Consider the following 18,080-nt stretch of genomic DNA (forward strand, 5'->3'; position numbering starts at 1 on the left):
ATAAAAATTTGTGTTAAATTTCATATGGTGTATTGGTATAACGATAATCAGTCACTTGTATGATAACATAATCCGGTAATTTGTTTGCTTTGAAACCCCTATCTTGTTTGTTTTCGTAGAGAAAATTGTCATTTTCTAATGTTCTATTGGTCACGTTTTATATCGTTGATTTTGATTCGCAAATTAAAGTCTTAACTCTAAGAGTCGAACATACAAAAAAAAAAACTTTCATATTTTTCAGTTTTAGAAAACCTGAATTAGCAATTGAAAAATATGTCAATACATATCAAAGGAGGGGGGCGGGTTTCCGGCGACCGTGGTCAACCGACTATTCCCGCGAGGCCCACGGCACTCCACATATTCTTGGGATTTAACCCTAGCCCGGGTGGCCAGCGGGACTCGAACTGCGGGTACCGTATTGGGAGTTTTCCCCTCAAGTACCACTAGCCCAAGGCCGCTGGTTAATTTTCACGTTCTTAAAATATGCTTTCTTTTTAGAGAGTTAAGAAGCTTAAATTACTTCCATAAGTTCCAAAACTGGAATGCCAATTTATAGAATAAAATAATGTAAAATTCTCTCCCATAAATTCTTGTACCATTTGTAATGAATGAATATAGTGTTTATTCCATCAATTCCATAAAAAATAAAGAAAATTCAAATAAACTTATTTCATTCCAATTGTAGTCATGAATAAATGGAATGAAATATATTCCATGTTTCTCTATATTCCATTCCTTTTTATCCTACTAATTCCATTTTACATTTCTACATCCTTATATTGCCAAGTATACGATTTCCTATACACTGAATCCTAAGAACTACTCCCAAAAACACACTATAAATATCCACTATCATATTATGAATCGAATTCACATCTAGCTATTGATATTACAGAAATTTCTTTAAACGACACAAAGTTAGATCATAAAATGACACCCTTCCATAAATGCTTTGCCCTTTTAGCTCTTTTTGCAGCCTCATTTAAGTTTTGTTATTGCCAGAATGAAACAATAAATGCCGCTGGCTGGGCCGACGCAGACGCTGGTGCTACTTGGTACGGTGAACCAGAGGGAGCAGGTAGCACCGGTACGTATTATTAAAATTTGAAACTAGATATATATAAATATTTTATCTTCAAAAAATATGTTTGTTTGATAAAGTAAATATATGTCAATAGGAAGAGCTTGTGGATATGGCGTGGCAGTGGCTAATCCACCGCTATACGCGATGGTTTCAGCCGGAGGCCCTTCACTATTCAACAATGGAAAAGGATGTGGAACATGTTATCAGGTTCGTATTAAAATATATAAGAATTTTTTTTTGGAACGACCCAAAATAAACATAATGTTTATTTAACATAAGATCCACATATTTACATACATATATATATATATAAGCAATAAACGTCCTATTTTATTTATGCAAAATCAAATGTGGTATCGAATAATTTTAGGGTTGTGGTGGCCGGGCTAGATTTGGTGTAGAAATATATACATGCATGCAAGTCTGAATTACGTCATAATAAAGTTTTACAAAATAGTGAAATACAAATATATTATTTTTCTCAACCATATTTGTAAAAATAAATGTATGTTTATTTTAGATTATGTGCACCGGGAATCCAGCATGTTCAGGGAGCCCAATAACGGTGACGATAACGGACGAGTGTCCCGGTGGTCCTTGCGTCTCTGAGCCAGTTCATTTTGACCTTAGTCGCAAAGCCATGGGAGCCTTAGCCAAACCTGGCCAAGCCGCTCAACTACGAAGCGCTGGTCCTCTAAGTGTTAGTTACAGACGGTACGTATAAATCAGATTGTTCCTCTTATATAGTATTGGTGATGTTTCCTACACAATTATCTACTTTTTTGTACGTGAATATTTTTTGATTTTTTTTTTGTTTTCTATGTTATGTTGTTCCAGTGCTGCGTGTTTATATCAAGGAACTGAAATAGCTTTTCATGTTGATGCCGGTTCTACCCCGTTCTACGTGGCATTCGTTGTGGAATACGAAAACGGTGAAGGAGATTTGGCCTCCGTTGAGATTCAACCGGCCAGCGGAGGATTTATGCCCAAAGGATTTATGCCCATGCAAGAAATGAGGTCCGCCGAGTGGAAGTTAAACTCCGGCGGTCCACTGAGCGGGCCGTTCAACATTAGACTAACATCTGGCGAGTCTCGTAAAGTAGTGGTGGCTCAGGCTGTTATTCCGGCGGATTGGAAGCCTGATCAGACGTATAGGTCGATTGTTAACTTCTAGGGTGTTCTTTTTCGTCAAATTGTAGTTCGAAAGCTAATAATTGATTAATAAAAAAAAAAAAATGCATATTGAGATATCATTATGAGCCCATATAATTAGAACGTTAAGTTCAAGACTTTTGCCATCAAAACATAGTGGTCTCTTAAAATGACGAAGAATGTTATACATGCAGAGACGTCGAACAAATTACAGTGAAACTCTTAATTGCAAGTGTTTTACAGTTTTATTAGGTGTCTTCTTGCACCATGTGCAGTAAAAAAATTTAAAATATTTTTTAACAGATAAATATAAATTATATTTTAAAATCATATTTTATTAATATTTTAAATTTTATTTTTTGTATCAACATTTTAATATAAATTTGATTTAATTAAACATAAAAATTAAATTTAAAATATGCATGTATATATTTGAAATTATAATCTTAGATAGATTTTTCTATCTATTTATTTTAATTAAATATATTAAATAAAATTGTAAAAGTTACATAATTACCAAAAATTAAAATTAAACAATATTTATAAAATTTGTAGATATATAAGAAAATAATGATTTTACGATTAAATTTTTATAATTTTCTAAAAAAATTGTATACATTTTTGAAAATTTTAGTAATAAAATTGTATAATTTAACAGTATATAATTAAATTATATTTCGAAATTTATAATGTCATATTTGAATATATTTATTTTAATGATGATTTATGAGTTATTCCCATATTCTAAGAAAACTTCCAAAAATATAAATTAACATTAAATGTAATATATGAGTTATTATCATATTTTAAAAAATTACCAAAAATATCAATTAACATTAAATGCAATTGTTCATGTCATATTAAACTATAAGACATGTCATCAATTTCAATAGTCATGTCATATTTGTTTTGTAAAATTGATTGTATAAAGGACATCTGACAAAATCACTTCGCAAATATAGTCTAGAAAATTTTGTTTAACAATCTCATCAAGACCATACTAGAACCTATTAACAGAGTCATTACGATAATCACAAGTGAGGAGGGCTACCATTTTCGGTAAATCTGATATGAGTTACCAAATAAGTTGTATTCTGTTTCTCAGTTTGATCTCAGCAACAAAAAAGGTAATCAAGCTAGTGCAACCAGAGACGCATAGGAGGCAACTAAAATGCAGTAGAAATACAAAACGGTAGAGCAATGTGATAATACAAAAACAAGATGAAAATGGTCAGAAATATGGTTTGGGCGAAACTTAGTGGCAGTAAAGTTTTATAACCGAGTCGGCGCCTGCAGTGAATAGCCATGGTTGCCTCGGATGAAACTTGCAGTCCAAGACTCCTGCCATCGAACAAACCCCCATAAGCATAAATAATCTCATAAAGAATAAAACAAAGAATCAGAAACTGACCTCTATTTGAAGAAGTAGAATGGCCTCTTAGAATCTCCAACGGCACAATCAGAGGATTCTCGTTAAGATCACTATACACCTTTCCATGGAACACATAAGCCGTCGAATCCTCCGAGCACGAAGCGAACAGCGGATACGAGCGGTGGAACGCCACGTTCGTAATGTCTTTAGGGTGATTCTTGAGAGTCTTGTACGGTTTCGAAGACAGGTCCATGTCAAACCAACACATCTTCCCTTCTTTGCTTCCTACAATCAGATTATCACCACCAGGATGAATCGCCATAGAAGAGATCTCTCTAAGCCCAGTCTCGAGCTTTTTGATGGCCAGCTCTCTCTTCTGGAGATTGAAAACGCGCACGTTCTTTTTCGTCGCGATGATGAACATGCCACGGTGGGTGGGGTGAAAGAGCGTGCAGACAGGAAGTCCCCGCATCTTTATTGGGAGCCTTTGTGTTTTATGCATTGAGAGCTGGTGTATGACAACACCTCGTGTCTCGCCGGCTGACATGACTGCTGAGAGATAGTCTCCTCTAGGATGCCAGTCAACATATGATATGTTCTGAGAATAGAAAACCAAACTAGTTAAAGATCTTTCCCCTGTAATTACACGACAAGGAATCTTTTAGCAAAAGTGTACCTTAAAATGTTTTATCTTGATCCCTCCATATGTCTCATCTGGAAGCCAGCTTACAATTGCCGCAACTATGAAAATATACCCAAGGAGGGAATTAATCATCTGCATTTTTCATGTATATTTCTTATAAACATGTTTATTCTGAGACACTTACCAGCTTCATCTTGTTCTGGAAGGTTTCCTAAGCGAAGCAGCTCTTCAATCTTTTGCTGTTCCTCATCAGTGCCAAGTTCAGTGTTCAGGATAACCAGATCTTGTCCTCTGCAAATAACGGTTTCAGAATAGGAAGTTATAACAAATCAGTAAACAAACTCCCGAGATCCTAACTCACATGGCGACGGCTAAAATTGGAAAATCAGGAAGAGGATTCCAGGCGACACACTTCACAGGTTCCTTAAACAGCCAGACCTTAAGACATCTACCAGTCTCCACTTCCCATATACGAACAGATCCATCAGCGGAACCTTAAGAAAAAAAGAAAGAGGGAACACAAAGATTGGAATCTTGTAAACAAAAGAGAGGTCAAGAACAATGAGTAAGAAGACCAAATGAAATACCTGAGGCTATCCACTGGCCAGAACAATCAGGGGATACGGAAGTAACAGCTCCTGTATGGCCTTTATATTCAAGGTAACATGAGTTTGGATAAGGTCTAAGATCCTTCCTACTAGGTAGCTTAGGCTTCAAAGATTCAGGATCGATGTTTATCTGGAGAAGCCAAATACACTGTGAGATTAAATTCAGAAGAAAAATCACAACAGAATATGAGACGATTGAATAAGCCCTACTCTCTTCTTTCGAACTCTTGGACACAGGTATAGATCCAAACAACGATCAAAAGACTCCTTTAGTGCATTCTCATATGCTGGGATGCTTCTCAGAGATGTGAACCTATGCACATGTATATTTATCATGAGGCTTAAGCTAACAAATACCAAAGAGAACTATATAATAAGAGTACATTCAGTGTTAGTACCGCATACCTTTTAGGAATGAATTTTGGACGATCTTCCTCATACATCAATTCATAAGCTGCTTTCTCTTCCTCTGTTGGAATGTATTCCAGAGAAGGATTGTATGATTCCTCGTGTCCTGGAAAGCCAAAATTGTACAGATCAAAAAACAGATTAGTCAGCAAAAATAAGCATATAAAGAGATTAGTCAGCAAAAAGTTTGAACCTGGCAATTTTAGTTTCGGTGGAGGAATATAAGTCAAGTGCTTGCTCTTTTGATCTGAAGCTGAATCGTCACCCCATAAAAGGTATACGTTGGGCTCTTCTTCAGGCTTATCAAACTTGATCAACCCCTTCCTTATTGCTCTAACATACTTAACAACTTTTTTAGCTTCCCATTTTGAAGGGATGAACCTTCGCTTGGGTTCTGGCGCACTTGAGAGCGGATGAATCGCATCGTCCCATTTGAACCAATCGACATAAGGCTGTCACAATCACAATCTAAAGGTCAATTTTTGAAGTGATTGGAATAATAATATGAGTAGAAAAAAGGCCACACGTACAGCGTATGGATCGAAGTCAGCATGTGGAGCTTCCCCTTTGAGCATCCTACGGATGAGCTTGCTCTCCTCTTTAGTCAGCTCCACTTCCTCGTCGTTATACTCATCGTAAATTTTGCGCCTATGATCCCACAAATTGCATCAGCATAGTGCTGCTAGCTAACATAAAAATGAACGGAAACGTATTCAAACTTACCAGTTCTTGGAGTCATCCATATTTGCAAGAAAAGAGTCGAGCTTGTCTTGCTTCTCTTTCTTTGTAATCTTCTTCCCAGTGATGTCGTAACCAATATGTTTCTCGTCTTTGTACCACTCCAATGGAACATCCCCAACTGTATTCCTTGGAGCAACCTACACATTAAAAATTTATATAAATCTCATTTGTAAATAAAGAGATAATTTCAAATTATTAAATAACGTTATAGAGAAAGCAAACCTCATCTTCTGAAGAATCACTCTCTTCAGCGACTTCACGTTCCACAGAACCTTCATCACTCCCATCTTCTTCCTCACCATTCTCACTATCTACTTGTTCACCTTCATCATCATCATCATCATCATCAGAGCCATCATGACCTGCACATTACTCTCTATTACTAAACCCTATAAAGAGACTTAACCTAAACTTTAGGAAAGGATAAACCCTAAAATCCCAAATTGAAGATGAGCTAAAACAGGCAATTACCATGGAGCTCGAGCTCGTCTTCGGATGAATCTTTATCATCTCCACCTTCCGTCTCTCTCTGTGAAGCATCGTCCTCGGAATCGAAGACATCGGAGTCGAAGTCGTCGGAGTTCAAAGACCCGGACAAGCTCTGAAAAAAATCACAAAACTCAGAATTAACAAAATGCACAAAATAGAAGAAGAAGGAGGAGTAAATGGAAGAAGAATACATCTCCGTCGTAATCGGAATCAGTGGCGGAATCTAAGAGCAGGTCTTCTTCTTCTTCTTCTTCTTTCGAGCTTTTCACTTGCTTTGCTACTACTGGCTTCTCTTTCTGAGATGATTTTACAGCGGAGACGCTTTTCTTCTTGGTTTCTATCGTTTGATCTTCGTTAGCTCCTTCGCTCTTCTTCTTCGTCATCGGTGCTAAAGAGAGAGGCGGAGGTTTGTTCTGGGAAAAATCGCGGTTTGCAGTTGAAGGGGATGCGCGGAAGTAAGATTTAGGGTTTTTGGTTCAAGTCGTATTGGTCCTTTTAACTATTATGGGCCTACATATCTTAGTGGGCTTTCTTTCTGTGAGTTCTCTTGTGGGCCTAAATAAGCGGTACATCATCATAGTTAACCTTCAGCTTAGAGCTGCACTGACTGGTGTAACCGCAGCGATTACGTGAGTTTACGGAAGCAAGTTGTTACAGATTTAAGCTGTTTTTAGAGATTTTTTATTTTTACGATGGGTACTGCAATTAGAAATTGATCTATGTTACATGGAAGCGGAAGCGGTACGCAGAAGCGGAAGCGTATGGAAGCGCAGAATCGAGATTTTTGAAAAATTAGGAAGCGGGTACGTATTGAAAGCGTATATCCATATGTATGTATATATATGTGTGTATATATATATATACATATATATTAAAATATAAGATTTAAAAAAAAAATAGGACTAAAAATTATATGTTATAAATTTAAATAAATTATTTATTCATTTGTAATAATTTTGTAATGATTTCCTATTAAAACTGTAAAAATAGACATAAATTAAGTTTAAAAGAAATTATTATATTAATTATTGTTAATGCTTCATAAATAATTGACACAATATATTTGAATATATGATATATGTTTAATAAAAACATCAATACATAAAGATAATTTATAGTATTAATTTTAATATTTATATATTTATATCCTCTCTATTCATTACTATTAAAATTTTGATTTTACAGAAATTAATAACTACGATTATATTTTTATTGATATTCAACCTTGTATTTTTTTTAAAAGAACGGAAGCGTGCTTCCAAAACGGAATCATAAACTTCCAACGTGTTTTTAAAAAGAATATTTTGGAAGCGTTTTGGAAGCGAGATTCCGTAAGCTTCCACAAGGTTCCGATTCCGAAGCGGGAAGCGGACGTCCGATGAAGCTTCCGTGCAATGTAGAAATTGATACGTTTACGGGGATACTTATGACTTAACCACCAAATACAATAGCGGTTAAATAATAAATTAACAATATTTACTTTTTATATAATTATAAAAATATCGTACATCATAATATTATAATAAATATAAAAATTATATTTTTAATTTTTCTAGAATTATTGAAAATATTTATATTTTTAAGATTTATAGTATAAATTAAAATATAATAGATATATTTTAGTATTTCTATTATTTCAATTTAAAATTTTTATTTTTATTTTTATATTAATATTGTTTTAAAAAAAATGTTATCTTCTCACATCTGCCCGCAACCGCAAACGCTACCTAAAACTATCTTTTGAATTTAAGAGATTTAGAACGGTTTGAAACGGTTTAGAACAGTTCAATTGATTGTTGTAAAACGCTAACAACCGCTACAAACCGCAAAAACTGTGTTTGCAGGTGGTATCGGAGAAACCAGTCATGCCATTAGCTTCACGACGAGAACGGCTAGTTGGTGTTTTGCAAAACACAAGACGAAATAAACGAAGATTGAAGATTCCTTAGATTTTGATCATATGGTAAATCTTTATTTCAGAAATACAGAATACAATATATTTAAAGAATAAAACGAAGTTACATGAAACTACTATATAATTATACAGGAATTTCCAATTTTTATATTGTGAGAAACAATATTTTTTCTCCGTATATATGACGTTGCATCATTCTCATATATGGTTTAATATTCAATCAGATATATTCTTTTAGAGACCAGAAGTAAACGGCACACTCGATGGGATCCAAGAGCTACCAGCAATAAAACTACCAACAGTGAACCTTGAAGCCTCTGAGGCAGAACGAAGGACCCGAAATCCAGGCCATTTGACCCGACCTGAAGTGGAAGCACCCGGACCCGTATTCTGAAACTCTGCATAAAACAGAGTGCTCAAAGCGAAGTTACCATTCCACTCAAGCCATCCACGTGGATCAATCAGGCTATCGAGAGAAGTCTTCATGAATACAGTCCTCGAATATTGTCTCCATGGTCTACCTAAATAAGTTTTGGTGGATCCCAAAATGGGTCGGAGATCCGAAGCTGCTGTGACCCGGGAGTTGTGGATAATAATGCCCGTGTTTTGGTTCCGGTCGGATCTTCCTTGGGCGGTGATTGTGTTGGTCTTACTACGTGGACGACGTGCGAAAATGTTGCAGTTTTGAAGAACGGCAGCTGCGTTTCCGAAGATAAAATCGACAGTTCCGTAAACGTCACAGTCACGGTAAAATTGGCGGTTGGAGTGAACGTAGAGTGTGTCTTGGTAACCCTCAAAGCTGCATTGGTAGAAAACGGATAGATCCGATCCGGATCTTAGAGCTACCGCTTGCTCATTGCTTGCACCCGCCGTGTTTCTAAACGTTATTCCACGTGCCATAAAGCCGTCTCCGACCGCCGCTGCGATTATGTAAGGAAAAGGTAAGAAAAAAAAACTACTTTTAATTTTACAACCCGTTGAATTATCATGTAACCAAATAGACTATCATAACATAACATATATGGCATGCTGGTAAAATTTAAGTATAAGAAAAACAAGAACGAAAATACAAAGTCAATAATATAAATAATTAAATTTAACTTTCAAATCTGTGAAATGACAAATTATATATTTTTAAAATTGAAATAGGATCAATCAAGCATAAACGCAATTGTATAATTTAAATTTACATTTGGTATAGACTATCTGCGTTTCGTGGATTGTCAACATTCAAATCATATAATATTCTTGTTTGCTTACTTCACGGTAATAACGTTGTAAATTATTGTGTACTAATAATAGAGGATTGCGTATACTTGTAGATCCACGAGCATCATTAAAAAAAATGATTTGACTTATAGGCTTTTTCATAGATTTGTATGAAATTCTATTTTGCTAAAAACTATACCAATGAGAAGTATAGATCACATATAAAATCTTGAATCACAAAGCAGTTTCAGTTTCAATTTAGTTTGTTGTGTTCATGCATGGCAAGCTAATTATGGCCTATTTTATTTATATCTCATGAAAATAATTAATAGTAATCGTTTTTTTTTTGTTAATCAATCATTTTTTTGTTTTGTCATCATACGTACCGACAGTAGCTGAATTAAACGTGGTGGATCCTCCTCCAACACTTCTGCTTCCGGTAATAATCGTTCTCCCTTTACCATCACCTCTCAACATAACATTCTTTTTCCGAATCTCAAGATTCTCACTGTAAACGCCCTGCTTCACATATATCACGAACCTACCACTCCCTGAAGCAGCGTTGACCGCGTCTTTAATCGTCCTGAAATTACCAGACCCATCTTTAGCCACAACCGCGTTATCTCTTGGTGTCGAGCTTTGCAAAAGTTTCCGGTCACCGGGTTTGACCCACGAAGGGAACCCGTCTTTCTCGGGTGGGGTGTCGTTGAAAGGAACTTTGTTAATGGCGAGTGTGTTGCATATAAGATTTGAGACGTTGTTTGACATCAGAGGAAGGACGATATCTGTAACACCTAGCTCCAAGAACCCCGCTCGGCAGGTGTCGAGATTGGTTAGAGCCGTGCTGAGCCATGTTTGCGCGTCGGTTTTCGAGCACTTCACGTTTGGGTCCATGGTCTGGTTGATTTTAGAGACGGTGACGTCGTAGAGCTTGAGACAATCTTCCCATGCAGCTTTTTCACGTGTGTCACGGCACTTTGGTCCTAGTGTAGACGTGTGGCTTTTGGCGAGGATGGCTCGCTCCAAAGCTAGTTTCACTGAGATTTTGAGAAACTCGGACTCCGATTTTATGGGCTTTTGGCCTGAGTTGTGGGTTAAGAAATATTCACATGGTTTAGGGTTTGGAGTTTGGGTGCACCATGCTTTCACGTCTTTTGAGTTGTACCCGGAAACGGTAGATGCCACGAAAATGCAAAAGAACATAAATGTTAGAATATAAACTCGAAAAGCCATTATAAGGCCTCAAGTTTGTGTTTGAGTGTATTTGGACGTTGATATTGTTGTCTTGAATCGATGTGTTTATATAGATGCATGGATGACTTTATGCTTTTGTTAAATAAATAATTTACAAAAAAATTGTAAATTATAAATTGCAGTGAAAGGGAAGGGAAGGCACTTTGAAGAAGGGCTGATTACTTGGTTTGGGACAAGACCAAGCTTACGAAGAAGTAGGTTCTTATTCTTTTGTAGTAGGGGAGTTTATATTTTCATTAAAAACAAAGAAGCACTTGATGTAGTACTGTTTTTGTTTGAATAAATTTTACATTCATTCAAAAAAAAAAAAAAATTTAAATTTGTTAATACGTAATTTCATTATAGTTGAAGCAAAAACATATATTTACCAACCAATTTGATTGGTAGCCATCATGCCGTCATATATTCTCCATGTTGAAATTTATTTCTCTTGTTTGAGCTATCTGTTTCTGACGTGTGTAGTAATAATTCTCCAATTTGAGTAGGTACCATTTTATTTGAATAGGGAAATAAACCAGTTAGTCCACAATCGAATTTTATATGTATCTTGAAACGACTAAAATGTGATAGCATGCAAAAATAGGTTTATTAATTAGCAAGTCGTAAGTAGTTTATAATTTACCAAGTCTTGTATATGTATAGAATTCAATAACATTATTAGCACATACGCGTTTATGGAAGTTTAATCGGATGTCCAAAGGACTTCGACAAAAGAAAATTTCAAAGTCATCCCTCTGCACGATTAGTTTGATTTATGTATATAGCTGTAACTTGTAACAATAATTAATGAAGAACAAGTCTGTGCAGGTATCCTCAAAGACTAATCAGCAGTCGACGTCGCGTCAACTTCGATATTTTCACTGCTTTCTTTCAAAAATATATATACGACTCATTTGCTGTAGTAAACGAGTACCAGCAATTTGCACACTTCCTTCAAAACATCAAAAGCAGATTAAATCGATTTGGTTAAAAGTAATGTATAACCGGTAAAAAAAAATTTTGAAATTGGCAAAAAAAAATTCGTACGTGTTCTGCTAGTATATAGCCAGATACTCTACAAGCAAGACATATCCTAAAGTTTTCTAGTTTAAGATCATGTTTAATGGAGGGGTTCTTAGAGTTTAAAGTGAAGTTCTTAACGGAATATAAGAACTCGTCTCTTAACTTTTAACTAAAAAAGCTAAGAACCGGTTCTTAGCTTTTTTAGTTAAAAGTTAAGAGACGAGTTCTTATATTCCGCTAAGAACGTCACCCTAAGGGCATGATTATCGCTGATAGCGTTTCTTAGGAATTTTGTTTTTTTTCGTCTGGAAATTTTTTTTTTAAGCGAACCAGTCGCGGGCCCACACGCATCGGTGGGCCCGCGAACAGTGCAAAGATCCAACGTAAATCGGTCCTTGTTTTGTGGTTTTTGTTACCGATTATTTAGTTTTTGCCGGGGCCCCATAATTTTAAATAATTTTTTTGCTAAAAATCCCTTTTAAGGATCCAGTGATGTTGATGGTCTAAGAACCCCCATTAAACATGCTCTTAGAGCATAATTATCGGGACATCTTAGCAAAAGTCCCCAACCAATATAAGCCAAAAAGAAAATGAAAAATATCAAAAAATAGCGGAAACGTTTTCAGAATTAGAAGTTTTTAACGAAGTCCTTGGGCTACGTGGCAGCAAGGGAGAGGCAAACCGAAGGGGAGAGAGAGAGTCGAGTTTTGTCTGAATTCATTTCACTTCGTCTCCTTCTTCTCTCTCTCTCCCCAGGCGATATCGGTGGCGAAAGAGATCGTCGCAATCCACACCGTTTTCTCGTATAATCGAGTACGAAATCCGTCGAATCGAACACCCAGAAGGTTCGTGTTCCTTCCCGTACCTTAATTTCGTGATTTTCGAGTTTAATATACGATATAATTGATCTGGGTTTGTGTTCATATTATCGGAAATTCATCTGAGTATTTGTGTTTGATTCGTTTCTGCATGTTTGTTTATAGGGGAAACAAGAGTTCCGGCGCCGTTTCTCATCCACACCGATCACTCCACACCGATCTCTCCACACCGATCTCTCCTCAATCACTCCACACCGATTTCTCCCGATCACTCCACACCGATCTCTCCTCTATCACTCCACACCGATCTCTCCCGATCACTCCACACCGATCTCTCCTCGAAACGAATCCAGGTTTGTCCAAATCTCTTGATTAGGGTTAGTTGTTTTTGGTTAGGGAATTAAGAACAGAACCAATGGGTTACGAACTGAATTTTGATTATTAGTTCTCATTGAATTGACTACTTGATAATCACTTGATATGGGTTTCGTATAGTTGATTAGTAGTAAGAAAGACTTGATATGTTGTTATAATTACTTGTATATTTCTGACGTAAGAAGGTGATAGAGTGGTAGTTTACATAGAGAGAATTACTACTGTCTTCTTTGTGACTTGAAGTAGTTTGTGACATTTAAGATAGCGTATTGCCTTCTTGTTGACATTGATTACTACTGTCTCTGTTGACATTGAAGTAGTTTACATAGACTTGAAGTAGTTTACAATTGCCTCTGTTGACATTGAAGTAGTTTACATAGACTTGATTACTACTGTCTTCTTTATTGTTTAGGTAAGTAGCTTTTAAGTTTAAGTTTTCATAGTTGTGTACTGTCTGTGTGGACATTTAAGTTTGGTTCAACTATAATAAGCTCGTTTGCGTGAAGAGATGTTATTATTTTGGTCACATAAACCTTTGTTGTTGTTTGATGAGTTAATGTGAACGAGTTAGGAATCACTTCTTTATAGTTTCGTTGTTTCTGCTTTGTTCTCTTTTGTTGTTGTGACTGTAATAAGTTTGATTAGACCTGCTGGGAATTCAAAGCGAAAAGAGACATGTTCTCAAGCTTCAAGCAGCTCCGTTGGTGATCATGAGGTCCGTCCTGAAGGAATCAAGGCGGCGAAGGCTAAAAAGAAGAATTCCGCACCATTGAGGTCTCTGTCGGAGTGTCAGACCGTTTGGGAGATGAAGAAGGAGGATCTCTTGATGAGGAAGGAGGATCTCTTGATCAAGGAGAGACTAACAAAGCTTGTGATTCTTGACACACTTCTAGCCAAGAAAGATCCTCTTACTGAGCCTGAAGAAGCAACTAAGAATAAGCTGCTGGCTTTGATCTAAGTCTCCATGTTTCTTTGTTTCAACCTTTTCCATGTTTCTCTGTTAGAAATAAGTTTAAATGTTTATGTAAGCTCTATGTGTGTACGTTGTATGTTGTTAACTATGAATGAAAGTTGTTTGCTGTTTTAAGTTATGCATTGTTTTTAGTTATTGTACGCTGTTAACATTTAATTTTTCTTCTCTTTGTTCGCTGTTAACATTTTTATTTTCTTGTGTCTATTTCAGGAAACTTTATAATGGGACGCTATAGCTACACCCAGCCATCTATGTCAGAGGATTATTATGAGGATTCTTCAGAGTGTGGCTACAGCTCTACAGAAGAGCTCATCCGTCAGGACCAAGAAGAGCTCAGCCGTCGGGAGCAAGAAGAACTCAACCGTAGGGAACAAGAAGAGCTCAACCGTAGTGAGCCGCCTCAATACCCACCTCAATACCCACCTCAACCAGAAGTTGAGTTCGGCTTCCCGCAGATATGCTATTGTGGTGGCGTACCAAAACTAGCAATGGCGAAGACTCTTAACAATGGGGGAAGACTTTACTACACTTGTGACCAAGCTGACGATGGAGAATGCCATGTATGGAAGTGGTGGGACGTCGCCGTGATGGAGGAGATGAGGGCAAGGGATAGACACGTTCTTCAACTCAGTGAAAAGGTAGACAATCTAACCTTGTTTAGTGACTTTGAGACTGAGCAGAAATTGGTTAGGCTTGAGAACCTTGTCTGTGAGTTAGGAAATAAGAGATCAAGTTACTTCAATGGTGCGGAGTACCATCTGGCATATTACCTAACAGATGATATATATCCGAAATGGGCGACTTTTATTCAGTCTATAAAACTACCACAAACCGAAAAACAGTCATTGTTTGCTAATACCCAAGAAAGAGTTCGAAAAGATGTTGAACGTGCCTTTGGAGTCCTCCAAGGAAGATTTGCCGTTGTCAAAATTCCATCAAAAATATGGGATAAAGCAAAAATGGGAAATATTATGAAGGCATGTATCATCCTCCATAATATGATAGTCGAAGATGAACGTGATGCAAACACCATTGAGGAATTTCAAGATGAAGAGTTTTCATTCACCGTAAGAAGGCCTAAAAAGGCCGGAAATGTACTTGGCCGTCGGAAAGAAGTTCGAGATTCACATACCCATCAACAATTAAAAAGGGATTTGGTTGAACATATATGAGATAAGTTTGGACATCTCCGAAATAATAATATGTAATATTTTAATTTCTTTAAAATGAATAAAATTTGTGTTTGTTTTTATTTAAATCTGTATTTTTTTGTCTGAAATAATAATATGTAATAATATGTTTTTCTTATAAATGAATAATTTTATCCTATTTAAACAAGTTAATATGTTTTATCTTATATCTTATAATTTTATTTATTTATATTAAAAAATTAACTTAAGAACCAACCTAAAATCCTACCAATAATCCAAAAATTTACCAAAGTCCCACAAATAAGTCCCCATTCACAAATATTAATAAAAAAATTTGGGGACATGATAAAAAGTCTCAGGGATAATTATGCTCTTAGGTATTTATATTTTCCTATCATACACAAAACTAAAAAGAACGTATGCACCATGTTTTTTTTTTTTTTTTTTGAAAAAGCTTTCATTAATATTAAAATGCAAAGAAAATAAAATACATAGCCAAGATGGCTTAGGTCTTGGGCAAGGCCCAGTTAGAAACATTAAACCCATTTGATAGAGCCCTATTACCCAATACAGAAGCCCAGTAGAAACCCCGAATGAAACCAATTAGTGAAAAAAACGGAGAAGGCAAAAGGTAGTTGACGTCGAAGCTTTTTTGATCGATGATGTCGAAGCTTTTTCTGTTTAGTAGACTCGATCAAATGCAAGGAACCACGATTGCATAAGAGAAGAGGAGAGTGCTGGATTCCCATCCCGATAGCTAGAGATTTTATCTTTTACTTGCCGCTCAATGAATGTAATCAGAAGCGCAGAAGATCGAGAGGAGTTATGGTGAAGTCGGGAGTTTCGCTCTGACCATATCCAGTAGATGACTGCTTGCCAAGATAGAAGCAGCAGACGTTTCCTGATTCTGTCACCCCCTAAGGATTGCATCTGTTGTAAGCTTTCATTCCAGTTCCTCCTAGCCATTAGATCAAACCGATTGGCCAGCGATGTCCAAATTTCCCAAGAGTAGATGCAATCAAAGTAGATATGGCTTCTGCTTTCCTCATCGTCACCACAAAGTAAACATACTGAATCTGATTGGAGGCCCCATGATCGCAACCTATCACGTGTTGGGCAACGATTCAGAGTTACAAGCCAAGCAAAGAAACTGTGCTTTGGTACTCCTCCAGTAATCCAGACCGCCCTAGTCCATGGTAAAGTGTTTGTTTCTCCCTTTAGTTTCTTATAGACCGATCCAGTTGAGTATGTAGTTGATGATTTACCGTCTATCACCCACTCATTGGTGTCTTCTTCTTCTGTAAAACTGATACTCATTAGGAATGCCAGAACCGCAACTTGATTCTCTGAGCGAGCCTGAGGAATAAGCCATTGACCCTCCCTACACAAGCTTGCAAGTGTAGCGTCCTTCCTGATACCTAGGCGTGTGTTCCTACCCTGTAGCATGAAGTCAGCAACTCGTCCCATCGGGAACCAGTTATCAGTCCAGAATCTGCAGCTCCTTCCATCACATATCTTCAGCTGGATCCAGGTAAACATTTTGTCCCTCATCTTGATTATCTTGTTAGTTAACCAGGAGAATTTATGGCTAGGTTTGATAGTCCAAAAGTTGCTTAGGTTATCGTCTAGGACCGTTGATTTGAACCATACGACCCATACTGAACCTGCTTGAAAAAACAATAGCCAAATAAGTCTTAATATGCATGCCTTATTCCAGATGTGAAGGTCTTTTATCCCCAAACCACCATTCTTCTTCTCTTTGACGACATTTTCGCACGCCACCCGAGCAGAGTGGTGACTCTCAATGCCTCCTTTCCACAGAAATACTCCACAGAGAGAGTTTACTCTTTTTATAACACTTTTTGGGAGAATAAAAGAGGAGCACTAGAATGTGTTTATCCCAGCAATCACAGTTTTGATCAAGAGGAGTCTGCCTGCAAACGATAGCGATTTTGCACTCCAAGAAGACAGTCTAGCTTTAATCCGCTGGATCATGCCTTCACAGTTGGTAAGAGATGGCTTTGAGGAGTTCAGGGGCACGTCGAGATATCCTACAGGAAGAGTGGCAATGGGCATACCCGTAGAAGCTTGGATAGTGTCAATTTCTGCCTGAGTCAGACCCGATGCAAAGAATGAGGATTTCTGCATACTCACAGCAAGGCCTGACCGGTTCTCAAACTCTTTTAGCACTTGAAGGACCGCCTGGAGAGATGAAAGAGACCCATCAATGAAGATTAGAAGGTCATCAGCGAAGCTGAGATGTGTGAGTTTGGCATTGTTGCATTGATGGTGGTAGTTGAACTTGAAATCTGCAGCGGCCTTGTTGAGTAAATGGGATAGAGAGTTCATGGCAATCACAAAAAGATAAGGAGATAAGGGATCTCCCTGTCTAAGTCCTCTCCTGCCCTTGAAGTAGCCATGAACGGTCCCATTGTAGCCAAGTGTGAAGTTTGGAGTGCAGACACAAGCTTTCAGCCAGCGAGTAAACCTAGGAGGCAAGTTAATGCCCTGCAGACAGTTAAAAAGAAAGTCCCATGACAGAGTATCAAAGGCTTTTGCGATGTCCACTTTTATAGTGATTCTCTTAGGTCCCTGAGCCTTATGATAGCCGTTTACAAGCTCACCTGCGAGGACAGTGTTTTCAAGGAGGAGTCTGTTCTGAAGGAAAGCAGTCTGAGAAGGGAGGATAAACTTCGGAAGAATGGGCTTAAGTTTTTTCACTAAAAGCTTTGAAATCACCTTGTAGATGGTATTGAGACACGCAATAGGTCGAAACTCTGTGATGAGGGAAGCTCCTGTTCTCTTTGGCACAAGGGACAGGATAGTCGCATTAGCAGAGGAGGGGAGAAAGGATGAGAGAAAGAAGCCTTTGATTGCGGTGACAAC

General features: G+C 37.2%; 4 protein-coding genes across 5 annotated transcripts; 1 reads left to right on the forward strand and 3 right to left on the reverse strand.

Moving 5' to 3' along the window:
* On the forward strand, window positions 1-2,337 carry LOC106395770 (expansin-B4). Its single transcript, XM_013836133.3, has 4 exons — window positions 1-1,087; window positions 1,179-1,291; window positions 1,605-1,798; window positions 1,922-2,337. Exons 1-4 carry the CDS (start codon window positions 931-933, stop codon window positions 2,256-2,258), a joined length of 801 nt encoding a protein of 266 aa, XP_013691587.1. The 5' UTR covers window positions 1-930; the 3' UTR covers window positions 2,259-2,337.
* A 970-nt stretch (window positions 2,338-3,307) lies between these two features.
* LOC106396405 (ribosome biogenesis protein BOP1 homolog) lies at window positions 3,308-6,966 on the reverse strand. Of its 2 annotated transcripts, none has more exons than XM_013836788.3 (14): window positions 6,689-6,966; window positions 6,480-6,609; window positions 6,231-6,331; window positions 5,991-6,145; window positions 5,798-5,915; window positions 5,461-5,719; window positions 5,265-5,373; window positions 5,070-5,172; window positions 4,839-4,989; window positions 4,613-4,745; window positions 4,436-4,542; window positions 4,285-4,349; window positions 3,648-4,206; window positions 3,308-3,577 (listed from the first exon to the last, which is right to left on the reverse strand). In XM_013836788.3, the coding sequence occupies exons 1-14, from the start codon at window positions 6,878-6,880 to the stop codon at window positions 3,492-3,494; spliced, it is 2,268 nt and encodes a 755-aa protein (XP_013692242.1). In that variant the 5' UTR covers window positions 6,881-6,966; the 3' UTR covers window positions 3,308-3,491. The 2 variants fall into 2 exon arrangements, with proteins under 2 accessions (XP_013692242.1, XP_013692241.1); XM_013836787.3 differs by having other exon boundaries at window positions 6,231-6,370; window positions 6,689-6,965.
* Window positions 6,967-8,447: 1,481 nt separating this feature from the next.
* On the reverse strand, window positions 8,448-10,941 carry LOC106392357 (probable pectinesterase/pectinesterase inhibitor 17). Its single transcript, XM_013833178.3, has 2 exons — window positions 10,008-10,941; window positions 8,448-9,332 (listed from the first exon to the last, which is right to left on the reverse strand). The coding sequence occupies exons 1-2, from the start codon at window positions 10,852-10,854 to the stop codon at window positions 8,647-8,649; spliced, it is 1,533 nt and encodes a 510-aa protein (XP_013688632.2). The 5' UTR covers window positions 10,855-10,941; the 3' UTR covers window positions 8,448-8,646.
* A 4,934-nt stretch (window positions 10,942-15,875) lies between these two features.
* LOC106392656 lies at window positions 15,876-16,745 on the reverse strand. Its single transcript, XM_013833458.1, has one exon. It carries the CDS (start codon window positions 16,743-16,745, stop codon window positions 15,876-15,878), a length of 870 nt encoding a protein of 289 aa, XP_013688912.1.
* Between the last annotated feature and the right edge of the window lie 1,335 nt (window positions 16,746-18,080).

This window comes from Brassica napus, chromosome C4 (genome assembly GCF_020379485.1).
Source record: "Brassica napus cultivar Da-Ae chromosome C4, Da-Ae, whole genome shotgun sequence".
Lineage (NCBI taxonomy): Eukaryota > Viridiplantae > Streptophyta > Magnoliopsida > Brassicales > Brassicaceae > Brassica > Brassica napus.

Bases quoted from the DNA above. Each gene is read 5' to 3' on its own strand.
- LOC106392656 (XM_013833458.1), bottom strand. From the start codon at position 16,745: ATGAGGGACAAAATGTTTACCTGGATCCAGCTGAAGATATGTGATGGA.
- LOC106392357 (XM_013833178.3), bottom strand. From the start codon at position 10,854: ATGGCTTTTCGAGTTTATATTCTAACATTTATGTTCTTTTGCATTTTC. The intron at 9,333-10,007 runs GTACGTATGATG...ACATAATCGCAG, and splicing joins GTTTAATTCAGCTACTGTCG to CGGCGGTCGGAGACGGCTTT.
- LOC106395770 (XM_013836133.3), top strand. From the start codon at position 931: ATGACACCCTTCCATAAATGCTTTGCCCTTTTAGCTCTTTTTGCAGCC. The intron at 1,088-1,178 runs GTACGTATTATT...ATATGTCAATAG, and splicing joins AGAGGGAGCAGGTAGCACCG to GAAGAGCTTGTGGATATGGC. The intron at 1,292-1,604 runs GTTCGTATTAAA...TGTTTATTTTAG, and splicing joins GATGTGGAACATGTTATCAG to ATTATGTGCACCGGGAATCC.
- LOC106396405 (XM_013836787.3), bottom strand. From the start codon at position 6,880: ATGACGAAGAAGAAGAGCGAAGGAGCTAACGAAGATCAAACGATAGAA. The intron at 4,543-4,612 runs GTGAGTTAGGAT...CGTTATTTGCAG, and splicing joins CCAATTTTAGCCGTCGCCAT to AGGACAAGATCTGGTTATCC. The intron at 3,578-3,647 runs GTCAGTTTCTGA...GTTCGATGGCAG, and splicing joins TTCTACTTCTTCAAATAGAG to GAGTCTTGGACTGCAAGTTT.